General features: G+C 41.6%; 1 protein-coding gene across 4 annotated transcripts in view; it reads right to left on the bottom strand.

Annotated features, from left to right (window-relative positions):
• Positions 1-9,765, bottom strand: part of LOC139051910 (short transient receptor potential channel 4-associated protein-like) — a 133,328-nt gene extending 123,563 nt beyond the window's left edge. For 2 of the 4 annotated variants that reach the window (XM_070528946.1, XM_070528942.1), the window contains exons 1-2: positions 9,551-9,765; positions 6,360-6,509 (exon numbers count right to left, since the gene is read on the bottom strand). In XM_070528946.1, the coding sequence (XP_070385047.1) occupies positions 6,360-6,509; positions 9,551-9,664 (264 nt within the window). In that variant the 5' untranslated portion in view covers positions 9,665-9,765. The remainder of the gene's footprint in view (positions 1-6,359; positions 6,510-9,550) is intronic. The other 2 variants (XM_070528945.1, XM_070528943.1) reach the window with 1 other exon arrangement.
• Positions 9,766-19,015: the final 9,250 nt, after the last annotated feature.

The raw sequence follows: 19,015 nt of genomic DNA on the forward strand, positions 1-19,015 counted from the left end.
CAACAAAAAGATGGCAAACCATTTGAACAGCTTTTGCGCAACATACAATTGAAAGCACAGTCATGTAATTTCATACAATTGAAAGCACAGTCATGTAATTTCAGCGAACTAAGGGACCCCATGGTCACAGACCAGCTAGTGTGTGGAATTGTCAACAAGAAGTTACGTGGACGTCTGCTGTATGAGAAGGACCTAACTTTGGAATCAGCTTACGAGTCCTGCAAAGCAGCCGAATTGGCGGTCATACAGAACCGCCCCCTAGAAAGCGAAGCGAAGGTGCAGAGAGTTGAAAAAATGACAAACACAGCTGGACAGTCTCACGCTGGCGGGCACCATCGACGCTGTGGCTACTGTGGCAAGAGTCCCTAACCAAGACAGTGCCCAGCTTGGGGGAAAATGTGCACACTCTGCAATAAAAGGAACCACTTGGCGTCTTGCTGCAGGAGCAGGAGGGGCGTGCATGAGATAGGCGCTGATATAATGGCAGAGGCATTGCACCAGACCTCGGATGCTTCTGCTGAGAATTTCCAAATCCTAGCAGTGCAAATTGGCAACGTTTCAAGAGGCCAGGACTGGACCATGAACTGTGACGTAGCTGCGCACACAATAGAAATGAAAGTCCACACAGGGGCACAGGAGAATATCCTGCCGCACACATATTTTCTTAGGATGTGTATCTAGAACCGCTTGCAGCCATTGAGCACAGTATTCGCAAACTACAAAGGGAGCAGGATACTTCATGTCGGCACCACCACTTTGCTACTGCAAATAGGAGACAAGCAAGAAGACGTACAATTCTTTGTTGTGAAGAAAGGCAAACAAGCCTTCCTCAGGTTGGAGTCGTCCGATTGCTTTGGGTTGACTGCACAAACACACAACGTGGCCTCAACCGGTGACCCCGACTTTGTGGCAGAGTTCCCAGAACTGCTCAAGGGAGTGGGCTGCATCTGGAGACCGTAGTCTAGCAAAAAAGGATGACGCCCAGCCCACCGTTATGCCACCAAGGAAGCACCACATGCACTTCGGCGCCCACTTCAGGAGGAGCTGGCCCGGATAGACACTGAAGGAATCATATGCAGAATGTAAGAGGCTGCAGATTGGGTGAGCCCTCTTGTAATTGTTAGGAAAAAAGATGGTCGTCTGTGGCTATGCATAGACCCGCGGTGCATTAACCGAAGCCTAAAACGAGAGCACTATCAGCTATTGTTCCATGAAGAACTAGAGGCACAACTTGCAGGCGCTGCCATGTTCAGCAAGCTTAATGCAAATTGTGGGTTTTACTAGATCCTGCTAGTCAAGGAAACATCCAAGATGTGCACCTTCAGCACACCATTCAGGAGGTACAGATTCTTGTGCCTTCCATTTGGTATTGCGTCAGCACCCAAAGTCTCTCAGAAGGCGATGAATGAGGTTTTCGAAGGCCTCCCAGGCACGAATGTCTACGTGGATGACATTCTAGTTTGGGGCTCATCGAAGGAACAACATGACCAATGCCTACACATAGCGCTGACTGCAGTGAGAAAAGCAGGGCTGACACTAAACAAAGAAATATGCATTTGTGCCACAACCAAAGTAAGATTCTTGGGGGACCAAATTAGCAACGACAGGATAAAGCCCGATGCTGGTCTAATCGAATGCATTAATAACATGCCATGACCATCATGCAAGCAGGAAGTCCAGAAGTTCTTAGGTGTCACGAACTACTTTGTCAAATTCATAGCCCACTTTAACACCATGTTTTCTCTAGTGCAGCGCGAGGCATGCAGCGTGCACGTGAGTAGAGCAACCACACATAAGACAGGCAAGCGAGGAACTGTTTGTTAACAGCATACCGCACACGCGCGTTGCCTGCCCCCAGGGTTGCCAGGAGCGGCAGACCACTGCGCTGCATCTAGTGGATGCCCAACTGGTACAATCACACTCCACAAATGAGCACACCAGACAGCCTGGTGTAGTGGATATTGGCCACACTGTGACCATACCACTGAAATTTAAGCATACTGAGCATTTGAAGGTACGTGAAAGAAGAGCTAAGAGACTCCGCATTTCTAGTGAATGCAATAGAGAAATAGGCTTATCTTCTGCCAAATGCAAATAGGAGCACATTGAAAAAAAGAAGGGCCAACCTGGATGCAAATGCCAAGCTTCTGACAACACTGCAATGTTGTGTCTTTCAACCATAGCACTGGGCTCGTTGGTGCATGCATCACTGTTGTAGCATAATTTTGCAAGTAAAAGCTCAATTTCTGGAGATTTCACAAGCTTACTGGCCAACTTGGACAGTTCAACTAAATGGCTGAGCAAGATCAGTGTAACTACAAATAACCGGCAACCCTAGTCATAGCAAGGTCTTTGATGACCATTACAGTTTAACCATTTGCAGCGGTACTCAATAAAAATATCTAGGCATCTTTCCTCATGCCACTTTCTCTCTCAGTAATCTCAGTAATGTCATGTATGTTTAAACAGGCTATACAAATGATAATACAATCAAGCTTTATGAAGCCAACAGTCCTTGAAGATAAGGAAAACACTGGGAAAGCTAACTTAAAAAAAAAATTGTAATTCTGAAATAATTAAGACTGTCTTAACTAAGAATATCTTAGAACTAATCTCCAGAATGTTTCCACAGCTGATAAGTGTTTCCACTGAAAGATAAGCAGGGTAATATCATCACCAATCTCGAAGATATAGTAAAAGAAGTGGAAGGATTCTACACTGACCTGTACAATACCCAGAGGAGTCAGGATACCTCCACTAGAAACAGTAATGAACAAGATACAGAAACTCCTCCTATAACTAGCGATGAGGTCAGAAGGGCCTCGCAAGACATGAAACAAGGAAGAGCAGCAGGAGAAGATGGAACAACAGTTGATTTAATCAAAGGTGGAGACATACTGCTTGGAAAACTGGTGGCTCTTTATACGAAGTGTCTATCGACTGCAACGGTCCCAGAAAACTGGAAGAATGCAAACATTTTACTAATTCACAAAAAGAGAGTCGTTAAAGAATTGAAAAATTATAGGCCGATTAGCTTACTCTCAGTATTATATAAAATATTTACCAAAATAATCTCCAATAGAGTAAGGGCAACACTGGATTTTAGTCAACCAAGGGAAGAGGCTGACTTCAGGAAGGAATTCTCTAAAATGAAACATCCATGTCATTAATCAGGTAATCGAGAAATCCACAGAGTACAATAAGCCTCTCTATATGGCTTTCATAGATTACGAAACGGCATGAGATTCAGTAGAGATGCTGGCAGTCATAGAGAAATTACATAATCAAGGAGTACAGACCACTTACGTAAATACCTTGGAAAATATCCACAGAGGTTCTACAGCTACCTTAATTCTACACAAGAGTAGGAAGATACCTATAAAGAAAGGGGTCAGACAGGGAGACACAATCTCTCCGATGCTATTCACTGCATACTTGGAAGTATTCAAGCTATTAAAATAATTGGGAAGGCTTTGGAGTAAGGATAGACGGTGAATATTTCAGCAATCTTTGCCGATTACATTGTTCTATTCAGCAACAATGCCTACGAGTTACAACAAATGATTGAGGACCTTAACAGAGAGAGTGTAAGAGTGGGGTTGATTAATATGAAGAAGACAAAGATAATGATGAATAGCCAGGCAAAGGAACAAGAGTTCAGGATCGCCAGTCAGCCTCTAGAGTCTGTGAAGGAGTATGTTTACCTAGATCAATTAATCACAGGAAACACTGATCATGAGAAGGAAATTCATATATGAATAAAAATGGGTTGGGCCGCATACGGCAGACATTGTCAGCCCCCGAGTAGAAGCTTACGATTATCACTGAAAAGGAAGGTGCACAATCAGTGCATTTTACCAGTGCTGACATATGGGGCAGAGACACGGAGATTGACAAAGAAGCTTGAGAACAAGTTAAGGATTGCGCAAAGAGTGATGGAACAAAGAACGCTAGGCATAATGTTAAGAGACAGAAAGCTGTTTGAATCAGAGAGCAAACAGGTGCAGCCGATATTCTAATTGACATTAAGAGAAAAAAAAAACGGAGCTGGGCAGGTCATGTAATGCACAGATTAGAAAACCGTTAGACCATTAGGTTTACAGAATAGATACCAAGAGAAGGGAAACACCGTCAAGGACGACAAAAGACTAGGTGGAGCGATGAAATTAGGAAATTTGCGGGCGCTAGTTAGAATCAGTTGGCGCAGGACAGGGGTAATTGGAGATCGCAGGGAGAAGCCTTCGTCCTGCAGTGGACATAAAACAGGCTGATGATGATGAATCTTTAGAATGTTTCTACAGCTGGCATATACTGTATTCTAGTAGTACTTAAAAAAGTTAAGAGTGGTAAGAAGAAACTAATTTTAAGGTATTTCCACAGTTAGCATAACCTCGTACTGCAAACATTTTCACTTGTACAACCAGCTCCAATTAAAAAAAAATTTAATTATGAGGTTTTACTTACCAAAACCATGATCTGATTATAAGGCATGCCGCAGTGGGGGACTCCAGAAATTTGGACCACCTAGGGTTGTTTATTGTGCACCTTAGTACACGGGTGTTTTTGCCTTTCGCCCCCATCAAAATGCGGCCGCTGTGGCCAGGATTACATCCCACGACGTTGTGCTTAGCAGCCCAACACCATAGCCACTGAGAAATCACGGCGGGTAACCAGCTCCGATGTTTTCTAAATGTGCATGTCTTAAATTTACCTTCCACTGCACGCTTTTCAATTTGATATGGCTGTAGAACCACAGTGAAGCTTCAAATGCACAAAAACAGTGAATGGGTGGTGCAGAGGTGCTACGGGACACAGTATCCTGTCACCTGCAATGGAAAGCCACACAAAGTGCTGCACCATGTTGCAGCAGTGTCAGTGAATACTCCCTCATAGGTCCACTCTACGTATAGCATACCCCCCCCCCCCCCCCCCCCGGCACCCCACCTTAATTCAAGACACTGAGTTTTACAGCGAAGCTCTACCCTACCTCCACGCTCCAATGCATTTGTCATGTTAGTGGACAAAAACTCAACCAATCACAGCGGGAGGCACATGCCATGTGCGCTGCTGGGCTCCTTACAGCACCACCAGAGGGCGCATAACAGCGGTATTTGCATAGTGCACAAAAGTAGAGAAGGAAGGCTAGAGAAGAGTAAAGAGCGCTCGCATCTGTGCGTCCGCGGCAGCAGCACCACCGGCTGCGCGGGGAAAAAAAGAGCAAACAGAAAGCTCACCTTCACGCATAGCATTCACTGTAAGCATTTCTCAGTAAAGATTACAGTTGCATAAGATGCAGTAGCCAGGATGCGGTAACTCTATCATACTAAGCAGGGAGTGACATCACTACACTTTCGTATGTAAAAGAAAAATCTGCCTAGCAACTGATTTCATTTGTGTTCTGATAACACTATGGAAAGGCCATGCATAGTTAGGATTTCCGAAGAGCAGCATGAATGAGGGGCGACGAGAACAGCAACGTCAATATGCACAACGGCATCGTGCTCAGTCTAGGTAAGACGCAGTGGTTCCTGCCCAAAGCAGGCCACACAAAGTTAGCATGCCTGAAGAGCAGCGTGAATATGATGAGCGACTTCAATATGCACAAGGGTGTCGTGCTCAGGCTTGGCAGAACCCAGTTCAAGGCAACTTCACATTGCTTATCGGATCAGGTGATACTACAGCTTTACTGGCCAGCCACCTTCACAGCGAGGATTGGAGCCCACTTTTTTAAATAAGTGGCCTATTTATTGTGAGGTTGCATTAATAAACTTCCACATTATATGCATTGTGCAAACATGCTTTCACTTTATTTGCGACGTCATTCCGAGCATCCATGCAGAGGCGCCAGCTCTGGGCGGAGCAACATGCCACTCGCTCATTCATGCCATGTGTCCTAAATCCTTATATGTGGCAAGTCTGACTCCGACGCTTATGCAAAGTTTGCGAAGTCGGACTCAAACTTTGCTTGTTTGACCAAAACGGCGACTGACGAAGGCTATGGCGTGGCTATGGCTATGCAGATACCTGGCTATAGTGAACTATCGGGCTTCGGCAGAAGTGCAGCTAAACACTAAATTTCTTTCCCACTAAATTGTGTCATTTTGTGTAATTCAATATGCAATTTCGTTAAACACTGACAAAAAACTGTATCCAAGCAGTCTGGTGAAGATGCGCGGAGCAGTGAACAGGGTGAAGAAAGGGAGGGGGCGCTTGTTTGGTACCTGGCGCCTATTTCAAATCACTCGAAAGTGGAGGGGGGGGGGGGGGGGGCGCTAGCACAGGTAGGGGTGCTTACTCGAAATTTTACAGGTATACTTGTGGCAAGAAATAGAAGGAATAGGGCTTTAATTGCAACTGACCAGAAGAATGCGCAGTGCCTCTTGACACAGCTGTTCATCAGGACAGAAGGCCACTGACAGCCGATCAAGGGTCTGCAATCGTAGGTATAGAGGTCCAAGTTCTGTTGTCACCAGCTCTGGCTGAAGAATCACTAACAATTGCTCAGGCGGCTGGAAACAAAGAATAATAAAAACAAGCCCTAGAGCATTTTGTATTCACCGATGATACTGATAAACAACAAAGAAGTAGTTCCAAGACATTTGAGGCAACAGAAAATCCAGAAAAGCAGAGAAAATTCCGTAAGAATCTATAAAAATATCCCTCTCAGAACAGATGCACAATTCAGCTGAGCTAGCATTTGGATGGTACACAAATGATTTTCTCTTAAATTTAAGAATTCACTAAACAGGCTCAAAATAGGCATGTGAAGGTGAAATCATTGCAATAACAACCACGCTAAATGTGAAAAATAATGCAAAGCTGGCACAATGTGCAAAACACATATTCCAGCCTGAAATACAAAAGTGAGCTTCCCATGGAACATCACAACTGAAGCCAATGGTAAAACACCAACTCTGTATCTATACGAATGTGGCAAGCATGAACACTGACACTGGGTCAAGAACCACACAAAGAGCCAAAGAATGATCCTGCAGCAAGTACGCAACTAATTAATGCACCACTTCTTAATATGCATTTGCACAATTTCATTCTCGCTCTAAATATTTCTACAGCCTTTACATTTCTCTATCAAGCCCTGTATGCCATTTTTCATTCTACATTTTCAAATAACAATTTTATTTCACAACTGGTGCTAATTTTCTCTGTAATGGATGCATAGAAATGGCTAAGGAGAAATATTGACGGTGTTGACAGCAATAATCAATATCTGTAGGAAAGCATACATTAAAAATACTGCAGTTAACATATTAGTATGGTAAGCTTTAATTAATATGTCAATGTAATTTAAAGCAATATAAAGAATCTATAATCATCAAGTAAGGCAAAAAGCAACACAATGTAGTGACAAGGTTCTGCATTTTCGAGGAGTACTAGATGAGGAAAAAAAAAAAATTTTGTAATCTTTAACACCATTTACAAAAAAGCCACAAGATATGAAAATTAACAGCAGGCATTATATATGTTTAATGAAGTGCAACTAGTACACAGGCTTAAAATGGGCAGAAAAAGTTACGAGGAATAGATAAACAGCAATTCTTAACACAGCTGGTTGTGACCCTGTACAAGACCACCTTGTAAATTGTTATCTTTACTAGTTGGTCCGCATAAAGAGAACTGCTAAAAGTGGGAGAACAAAGTAAAGAGGTATAATATTTGAGTAAATAACTCCCAACAGTATTTTTTGTTAGAGGTGACAACATATTTTTAGCAGTGAAATCAGTAAGATGGCTTGGTACACACATAGCCAAGTTATCGAAAATGAACACATGGACAAAATTTGGACACTGACAAAAACGGCAACAAGACCTGCATGAGCGCATGTCCTGTAGCTTTTCTTGCCTGTATCCTACTTTTGTGTGCATCCTTGACATAAGTGAAAGCTTCGGATCACAGGTTTTTCAAATGAAAAATATCAGTGAATGGTATAGCTATGGAGAGATGAGCTAGCATGCCAGAAATAACTCCTAGCAGTATTTACTTGGTAGTTCTTGAATGCGACATACCTAGTCATATGTGTCAACAAAGGAGCATAGTTCCCCTGTTCACCTCTAGCATAACAATGTGTAGATGTTAATACTGCTCAATGTTTTAATAATCACAGCAAAATGATGCTGGCTTCAACAAGTCTGGAATGTTGAGCCAATTCAGATTAATAAACTATTTGTATCCTATGTTTCTTGTCATACAGGCTTGGTGAAATATCTTGTACTGAACAAAAGCTTATAACTCTAAAGGCCACAAAATACAGTACACTACTCTGACACACACCAAACATTATAGAAACTGTAATAGCAGACTGCAGTCGATACAAATGAGGTAAATGTAATGCATACTGCCACATATACTATGCATGTGGGTAAAAATAGCCTATTCATAAGCACTGCAAACACACTATTTGAAAAGGCACAAAAATCTCATTTTAAATGGCACTGCAAATGAATCAATTCATAATAGGTGGCTCTTCACTTTGTTAAGCAATGTACAAGAAAGGTTTACTGGTATATCAAGCATAATCAAGTGGCAAATTGCAATTGAAGTTACACAAGTATGGCTCATATATGCCTGCCTCAAAGAAGCATTTATCAGTGACATGCCATACAGATTGCTACTCAAGGTAATTCAAGCTAACGTAAATATTAAAACAAACAGTTTGTTCAAAAGTTATCCCACCCGCAGCAGAGATATTTATAACTGTCATAATGTATTTAGGTTGTAATACACATGCTGAACTAAACACAGAAGCGTGGTAGTTTCAGATATACATAGATCCTACTTCAGTTGTTACATTTTAATTTTACAAATACGTAGCAGAGCAATTTAACGAAACAGTCTGGATAGTTATAACAATTCCATAACGGTTCCCATACAAGAAACTTTCCTCAGCTGAATAGTAAAACGAAAATCTTGTCTTTTTTTTTTTCGTGCACTCAACACGAACGCTCAGAACACTTTTGATCTCCAGAAACTCGCACAAAACTTCCGTTCCTTCACATATAAATAGCAACATACAAGACGCGACCAGCGTTATTATGCACTGAACTTTCTCACTTCATAGCCGTGTGTGTAAAATACCCAAAACAACTAAACCATTACGACCGTTACTTCAGCGACAACGAAGAATCTGCCAAAATGAGGCAGCTAACTGGTAGCATCAGTGAGCCACGACATCAGGAGAGAAAGGGTGTTTGCACCAATGCAATGCGTGTAAAACAGTGTTTGCAAAAATTCAATGTGTGCAAGAGAAAGCCGAACGCTTGATTTAAGCACGAAGCATTCCTGCAAATCGTCACAAGGGCGTTCACATCAGTGCCTGCGCTGCGAGCGCGAACTCGCAGAACATAGGTTCGCAAATACAAAACAAGACTCAATGTATTGTGTGTGATGGGGAGGAGGGGGGCCTCAGACTTCGCTTACAGTAAGCGAATGTACCGCGCCGTGAAGTAGAGGAAGGCCTTTGACTACACATGAAACAGCCATCGTAGAGTATGCTTAGGCTTAGAGGCAAACTTTTCTTCCAAGCTTTGGTTACCTTGCTCGCGATGACCATGTTCTGTTCGCATATTTCCCTCTGTAGTGTGAAGTAGGGAGCAGCGTTGAGGCCCTTGGAACGCGCCCGGCGTTGCATGTACCGAAAGCACGACATTTTCCCAGCCTACATGCTCCGCAACAGCACGCGAACCAACTGACGCAAACCAACGTACACCATCATGAGAGCACGCACACACACGCACACACACACACACAGACAGAGAAAGAGAGAGAACAGCTTTATCGAGGGCTTGTCGATCCTCAAGCAGTTTTGTTTCGTTTAAATTATACACAAAATTATTTATCAAATTTTGAAGTATATCAAAGGTATACAATTAAACAGCCACAGCGTGAAATTACGAGAAAATTTTGGCTTCATTGAACAAAGACAAGCCATGATACCATAGAGTGATGACATCACGAATATAAGACGCCGATAAGGTATCCTGGAAATTGATTTTTCCTGAAAAATACGTATTTACGAGGAGGTGGACCAATGGGTGAGCGAATATTAACACTATGCGGACAAATGCATTTAAAAGCGCACATTTTCGTTGCATCGCAAGAAACGAAAGTGCTCCTTTAAATGTCCCGCCATCTCACCGCCTTTTCTCGACCTGCTGCTACGTAAGGAATTAAAAGTCAAACGCTACCTGTCCAGATTGGATGTTCTAATTGATGCTGCCGAAAAGGCTGCCATGGCGGATTCAGTGAACATGGAAACAGATTGTTACCAAAATCTTTGCTAGTCGACTCTTCTATCTTACGGAGCCTTGTCATTCGGATACATCGAATTTCGCAATATACTGAACTTTTTCCCAGTCGCAGATAGCTCACTTGCTATGGTGTTGCACTGCAGGGCACTATGGTGTATTGGAATCATGTAGTGTGTGTGTAAGCGTGGCTCTTTTTGCGATGACGGCCGGGAGTGCTGGAGCACGCTGGTCTACTGCAGCGTTATCTGTCGCTGCATTTTGGAGTCATTGCTGGCAAGAGGAAAACTAATGGTGCAACACAGCGCCTCCAGGATTGGCAGTTATGGTTATCGCAGAGGTCATGCATGTACGTTTGGAACTCGCCGATTGCTTGCTGTGGTTTTTCCTGCCGCGTTCGCACATCCTTTATGCGCACGGCAAGCGCTGGGTTTGCAAATGTACTTTGTGTGTGTGTGCGGGCGTGTGTGTGTGTGTGTGTGTGTGTGTGTGTGTGTGTGTGTGTGTGTGTGTGTGTGTGTGTGTGTGTGTGTGTGTGTGTGTGTGTGTGTGTGTGTGTGTGCACGCGTGCATTTGAGGTTCCTGTATAACGATCACAACTCCGGGCTGCTTTAGATCGGGCACATTGAGAGCATTGGCTGTATTCTTTCCCTTCGAAGCCCTTTTACGGAGAGAAATATCTAAACGTTATCGGCTGCATTCGTAACATAGCAGATTTTTTATTTTTTTTTTCAGTGAAACCTGGCGACCGCTGATACAAAATGAAAGGAATCCCGTGCCACCGACCAGGCACAATGCAGTTGCTCTTTCCGGGCTTGTCATCCTCTTGTCTTTCGAAATACTAAAATCATATGCGTGCTTATCCAACGGAATGAGTAGACAAGTGTTTGTCTTCTGCAAGCGAAACGCTGAGCTATTGGCTGAGCAGACGATCAGGAATACTGCATGATCTGCGGTCGGAAACGTGCCAGCATAGACGGCGTTATTGAAGTAGCTTAACAGTTTGTATTATTTATTTTTTGCAAATTATAAGAATTTCAGTCATGTTTTGAGCGCGTTTTAGTTTATAAATGCAGAAAGGTTTGCACAACATGTTTAAACTTCGAGCGCTAGGCACGCCGGTCGATTGCAGCGCCTGCTGGTGGCGTCATCGTAGAAGCGTCCCCAGTTCTCCTATTGTTTTTCCGTACGCACGACGCACTGCCCCATACCATACACCTTAAGGGCACGGCTGCCTCATTCTGATGAGGGCTAGATGAAAAAACGCTCATGCACCATGCATTGGGTACACGTTTAAGGAACCCCAGGTGGTTAAAATTAACCCGGAGTCCCCCTCTATGATGTGCTTCATTATCAGATCGTCATATTGGCACAAAACACCCCAGAATTTAATGCCAGATTAGTTAGCGCACTACCATTTTTCATTGTCATAAAGAATTTGCTTCCTCTGTGATTGTTTCACGCCGTGCTCTATTATTTGTCATAATATTAGTTGAATCTCATATATGTTTATATCCCCTAGCTCCTTACTGAAGAGCAGACAGGTGTTACGCCCATTTTGCTGGCAGTTACCAGCTTGCTCCCTCATATTTTTAACCCCCCACCCTGCCCCAACCCTCTTTCAATCCACCCATTTTGTCTTCGTTTTTGTGCTTTCAACAACATCAATAATATAATAATAAGTACAACAAACAATGCCTTTGAATCTTGCAACTTGGTTATATAACTCGATTATATGTGCTGTACTAGTACTCCTCAAAAATATGCCTTTCTTCAAAGCTGCACTTTCCATAGTCTTCCAAGCATTCCCCATATTCTCTTGTCACTAAATGAAAATATGCTCTATTCTCTTGTGCAAGCCACTGCTCTCACTTCTGTGATACAGCAAATATTGTGAAAGATTGAGACACAAGAAGGGAATAATTAAGTGTGCTCTGGCACCATTAACAGTACACTTCAGCCTTATTGTCCCCACTCCTAGCCACACACAGACCCCTCAAAAAGTTCTCAAGAGACTTCGCAGGCATGCCAGAACCATGCAATGGCCCACAGAAAAGGAACTCGCTGTGCTCCAAAAAAGTTCTGGAAATTTACGAGCAGGGTAGTTTCCTTACTCTCGAAGTTGAAATTATGTCACAGGTACTGCGAGCCATTTTGCTGGGCTACTAATGGGCTTTGAAACTTTTTGGTTGCGAGTAGAGAGTGGCAATCATCAAGCAGATTACATACCGGCACATGGCACTGCGTTCGGCCCACTCAAGCTTCTCCCCACTTACACCTCATGCATATTTTTTACTGCAGTTGATAGCTTAATTGTTTTCCTTCTGTTCTGGAGTGCTATTGAGACATTTTTGGAGAAGTGCTATGTGCATGTATTACTGCCACAACAAACCCTCAGCACTCAACTGAATTTGTGGTTGCCTCGAGAAGAGCAGCTATATGCGCTACTGCCTTCTGAATAAAGATTATCACTGCCACTTCATTTGGATTGCCTTTTACCATCACTCATTTACCCTCCATTGAGCTTGCACTTCATCACTGAAATGCCTCCTCTTACACATCTGTTATCTTGCTGTGATGCCAAAGGGTTGGTTTTCCTGAGCTCAGTTGCTTAGTAGTCACGTGTACTGCTGAAATTAAGCCCCCCCCAAAATGTATATACATTATGAAGTGCCTACCAAGGTTGGTAGTTGCTTACGAAGTTTGGTGGCTGCCACAATTTATAAGAAACTGTGACCTTGTGTTTGGCAGCAAAACAACACAGCCATTGAGTCACTACGGTGGGTAAGCCTCTCACAGCAAGAAAACAATTGTTGCCGATAGTTCCCCACAAATAAACAAAATCCCAAAGGAAAATTTGTAAGGATTGATTCTCACCAGAATAAAACTGGCTCATTTGTCTGGTTGTCATGCAACAGATAGACTATCAGGAATAAAACATGCTCTACTGATCTGTACTGCATTTAGAATATGCTCAACTTCATACCAATTTCTCTTGGAAAAGGTCAAGAGAGACGGGTCTGCAGACGATATAGCAAATAGGGCTACAACAGGTTGTAGAATATAACAAAGGAACTTTAAAATGTTCCTTGCCACCATCAGCGTGCAACGAATACATGCTTATAACCAATATCAGATATAACGAAGGTATTTTCCTGTCGGATTCGACTTTGTAATTACGAGGTTTGACAGTACATACAAAGCTTCAGCATTGCCAAGTTTTAACACATTCAGTGAAAAAGCAATAAAACTGAACACCACAAAGGTGTTGCAAATTTCAAGCCACACACAGGATGAACCTCGCGACTTAACATGACTGTTTATCTGGAACATAGCCCGCATTTATTACTGTAACATTTATCAATGTAAATAAATAAATAGAAAGCCTCTGGTATGAACAGGAATGATTCCTGCCTGTGTTAAGTCATGTCAGATGCCATGCAGCAGTAACAGACAAAACATTTTGCAAACAATTTTATTTGGCAAACCATGCCTCTTTTTGTACACACAAAACAGCTGCTGAAATTCAGGAAACACTTAATAACATGCGATACAACAAATTTTTATTCATATAAGTTTGGCAAGAATTTTGGCAAGCTGTTGCTGCATATACTTATCACTGGTCTGCTGGCAACTGCAGATTACATTTATAGAACTTCCAAGGGTGTTGATGTAAAGTTTGTTTAAATTACAGGCATAAAAAATGAAGATTTGTAAAAATGCAAAACCAATGCTAAAACAACTTAACCCAAATTTTAAGGCCAAAACTTTTGCCCTGGTATTCAGTAACAAACTCAGAAGTGACATGCAATGGGCCTATCATGCCCAAGCTAGATTAAAACCACGGGCATGTCAAACAACAAAAATTGATATATTGCTATGAAAAACAGATTTTCTGCTACGACATTGTACATAAGAAAAAAAATAAATAAATGTGTGCTGTGGGAAGACTTTGTGTGTGTGCTTGCGTGCGCGCACGCGCCTGTGTGCGTGTGTGTGTGTGTGTGTGTGTCATCTGTGTCCACATATGCCTAAATACACCAAGAAAAAAATGTCGGAAATAATACTGTGCTGGCAAATAGCATATCAGGTAACTTCATAACCAAAACAAACTAGAACTAAAGGTACACAGTAAATACCGCCATGTTGACTAGAAAAGAATATTTGGTGGCAGAACAGAGATCTTTAAGCTTTTTTATGAGTATTTTTATAAACACATGAGAGTTTTACCATTCTCGGGAGGTTTATGGTGTGATCCTGCAGAAATACAATTACTCTCCAGGCAAATATGACACATCAGGAAGCTCACAAATGCACGTCTGCACCTACTTTGAAGACTGCTAACACAGGAAAACAGTTAAAGAGCAGATGAAGCAGTCAATATATGAAACATCAGGTGCACTGCTTATGTTGCCAAGAGTCGTGTTGCATGCTATTCAACCACACATTATGGACTAGACAAAGTATAAATATTGCACAGATTTGTTTTCAGCAGACAGATGACACTCTTTCTAGCTTACTCTGATCTATTATACAACAAAAAAAGTGAGTCTTACTCAGGTATTAGATGAGGCAACAATTCAGCATGAGAATATGTCAGGTAATAAAGCTACACTAAAGGTACGGAAGTGCTTGTCAGTTTAAAATTATACTGCGTAATTTTTATGCCAGACATCCAAGTTTATGCATATCTGTATACTCCGTCTTAGGATTTAACCATGACAAATAATTCAAAAAGCGGTTTCACAAAGGAGAAAGAAAAAAAATATACATGAACATTACCAACAATTTCTACAGCTCTTGGCATGACTACTATTACATTGTCATTCACAGAACTGAACAAGGACTCAAGAGAGAGACAGAAATATTACAAGATGACATGACATTGCACAAAGAATATGACCAGGGAAATTTGCAATTACAACAGCAAAGAAAATTCAAAGCTTCTGAACTGAGTTTAACCACCCTGGGGCATCTGCGATGACAAAAACTTGTTTCCAACCGGCTTTTAGGAATATGACTGCCCAGTTTGACTATTTCTAACTATTTATTCATTAACATAAAACCGAGCACCCTATGACCCCATGAATCAAAGCAGCCCTCATTTGTGTGATTTTGGTGATCATATTACAGGGAAAAAAGTGTGCTACTGGATGTGAAGACCGATTTGGTTCTGAGCACCCTGTCATAGTTTGAGAGTCTGAGAAATTAAGAAACATCAGTACTTAAATTCAGGTTAACATAGTTACACGAATCATAACACACACTCCTTTAAGCTTCTATGTTCACTCATGCAAACAACTGGCACAGTTTATATTTCCACGTAGAAGGTTGTACCAGTGCACAATCGGCAACATGTTATTAATTGACGATACACTGTAGAGTCAAAAATAAAAGTTGCATTAATTGTTCATGTTTCCATTTCATTTCTGCTTCATAGTATGTACAATTCCTGTCAGCTAGAACTGTTGACCTAACCAGTTTGGAAGAAAATACTATTCCAGAGTAACAAAAATAAATATGCAAATAGCAATATGCAGCACACATCTTTTCTTGGTGGCACGGGCTGCACATGCATATCAGCTAGCAGTGTAGTTTGTCATTGCCTATGATGCAGTACCACTTTTCAACATCCTATGAAAAATCAAACAGTGGCAACACCGTCAGTCAAGGTAAAAGTGGAGCTTGTAAAACATGAGAAAGCGCGTTTTTTTTTTCTGTTCCTTTCACATAAGTTGCTTGCGATAAATATGTGCCTTAAAAAACTAACACAACATTTTTAAAACATTAAAAGAAAGAAAGCAGACATTGCAGCTTGACTTCACCCAGTCAATGGATTTTACAATCTGCTACTACGACATACACTAGCATCTAATTAGAACAACATTGATTAGGGCAACATCATTTTTTTTTCGTCAGAAACATCACAACAAAGAACAAAAACGTAGACAAGAAGAAATGAACACTACAGACATGAAATAACTTCGTAAAATTGGCTGGTAACTATGGTGTTATTCTTACCATTGTTATCATTCAATTGAAGTTTTTTCTCAAATTCTGTTAGACTTCCATGATGCCAAAACTGCACACATTTGCAGCATGATTTCAAAGCGGTACCATAATACTTTCTGCACATCTATTTCTTTTGGTGCATTGTTTCAATGCTTTAGAAAATTTTATGAATTTGAACCATACATTCTCGTGATGCTGTAGACATGACATTTCATTGTCTTATGTTTCATTTTTTCTAGAATATAAATTTTTGTGATTAGCTGATAGTGAATTAATATAGAGAAGAGATTAGCAGTGAAGGAAATCGGAATCACACACGTTATGCCACGAGCATGTAGACATTCCCATGATATGGTATGGTATGAAGAACTTTATGTCCTGAGGGATCAGTCTGGGACTGATGCGGGCCGCCACGTCGGTACAGAGAGGCCGAACCCCTCTGCCGTCACATGGGCCCTCTGGACAGCCCTGAGTTGGTCCGCCAGCACTTCACTGTGCAGTATATGCTGCCACCACTGTTCACCTCGAGAACCATCACCAGCCAACGCCAAGCAGCGCCACAGCATGTGTTCTAAATCGAGCAAACCCTCACACTTACTACAATAGATTGAAACCCCGCAGTCCTGATTAATTTTATTCATGATAACCGGGTTAGGGTAGGTTCGTGTCTGCAGAAGCCTTAATGTAACCGCCTGCGGCCTATTTAATTTAGGATGTGATGCTGCATGTGTCTTATTTGTTTTACTAGGTAGCTAATGACTATGTAATTATGAAGCCTCAAATTCCTCCGCAACAATTACATGGTCTTTTAAATCAACCAGCTCAAAAACCGAAACACGTGCAGTGTGGCACTAGATGTGAAGGGTAGGCTGGAAACATAATGGAGATTGGAGGTGGCGATCACACGGTACCACACACTGGTGATGCATGCGCACATACTACAACCATGCTGACAAATGCCAAGTTGAATTTGACAGAACACGAGGGAAGAGAAGGTAAGGGGAACCCTCAGTGTTCTCAGAGAAGCAACAGCAGATGATGAAGCCCAACCCATGTTAAATGCAAGAAACATTAAGTTTAACGGAAGAGCTCATTTGTAGGTGCGCCACGCTTGGAAAAAAGTCCCAGTACAGTCTTCAAACACTGCTTTCAGCTGACTTCCACACACTTCAATGGTTTATCACACCACACGACCACCTCTTCTACTTTCCTTCTGCTCCCCATCCAAAGCTGAGCTGCACTTGGTGTGCATTTTAAACTATTCGCATTACAAGGTGGTGCAATTTCTTGTGCTCTCAAGCAGCTTAGTATTCATAATGCAATTGCACGGTCAACAGCTACCTAATAAAGAAGGGATAGAAGAAAAACGAGAACACATTTTTGGGTTATTATACTTTAACCAGTAATATGTTGCTTCCTGCACCTAGAATTGCATACATCCAAGGAATTACACACTACAGTGTTAACACATTGGGCAAGTGCTCGACATTTTTTCATAAAACTGGCTAACTTTACAAGCATGCTGTCTCACATGAGCAAACATTATGAACACAGCTTGATGAGCGAGTATTACAAGGAACCATGCCATTATCAATATCACAAGAGTTCTTTGAAAGAATGTTACTAATATAGCAGGAACACCAACACAATGTTTACACAGTACAGCATGAGAAATGGTGTCTGCTCCACTATTTTCTTATTCCTCCAGAGAAAGCTGCACTTTGTGCAGTGCTAGATGATACTTCAATGAAACATGGTCAACTCATAAGTCCTGCAAACCATTCACAATTATCCACATATATCTATGCACATACTCCATAACATTTGCAAGCACAGTAATAACTATAATAATAATAATCATAAAATAAAAAACAAGTGAAAACGCCTCTTCTAACATTTACAAGTGTGTGTACAGTACTGGCTTAGTATGTCCAGCTTATTTAGGAAAATTCTGACACTTCTTTCTTTCCTCCACCTTTGATGCTTCAGGCATTGCATTAAAAGGCAATATTTCACACAAAAAAAATTAATTGCTCAGCATGTGAAAAGAGAATTAAAGAAAACTGCCAATGAAGTGAACATGCTTATGCCATGAAGGGAAGCTAAAGTTTACATTTGCATATTATTTATGCATATCCTTGATTTTAAGTGTTTACAGCAAAGCATAATATGCAAATTTGTTAATTTTCTAAAAAAACACAGGCATGCCCTTGCATCATGGATTCAACCTATCACGTCTGTAAACACTTTCGACATACACTGGAAAAAGAGCAATTAAACCAGAAATTAACCCAGCAGAAACACTTCTGAAAATTATACTTTCTGATAATATTCAAGAGACAAAATTTCAAGAAAGTCAGCTTTTAGTGTGCATTCCACCTTCCAGACTTACGTGGCTTAGGCTTCATTCAAGCTAGTGAACACCTGCTAGAAGAGATCTCAATGTAAGCATTTGAGGATGTCTGCTTGGGCCCGTTTTTGTATCCACACAATGATGCTACAAACAGAAAGAGCTGAATAGGGACACTTGCAGGAATCAAAGTCACAAAGCTCATGTTTACATGTATGCAGTGGCATCAGTCAAATCTCCAAGTCTCTGCAGTGCCTAGTAGAAGATGGCCAATTAGCAATAAAAACAAAAGGCCAATCTCCAGTTTTGAATTTTCAAGCTGCTACCTGGCTGATGTATGTGTGACATTATGCATTTTACAGAATTATTATGCATCAATTTTTTTTTTAGC

Source organism: Dermacentor albipictus, chromosome 1, assembly GCF_038994185.2.
Source record: "Dermacentor albipictus isolate Rhodes 1998 colony chromosome 1, USDA_Dalb.pri_finalv2, whole genome shotgun sequence".
NCBI classification, from domain to species: domain Eukaryota; kingdom Metazoa; phylum Arthropoda; class Arachnida; order Ixodida; family Ixodidae; genus Dermacentor; species Dermacentor albipictus.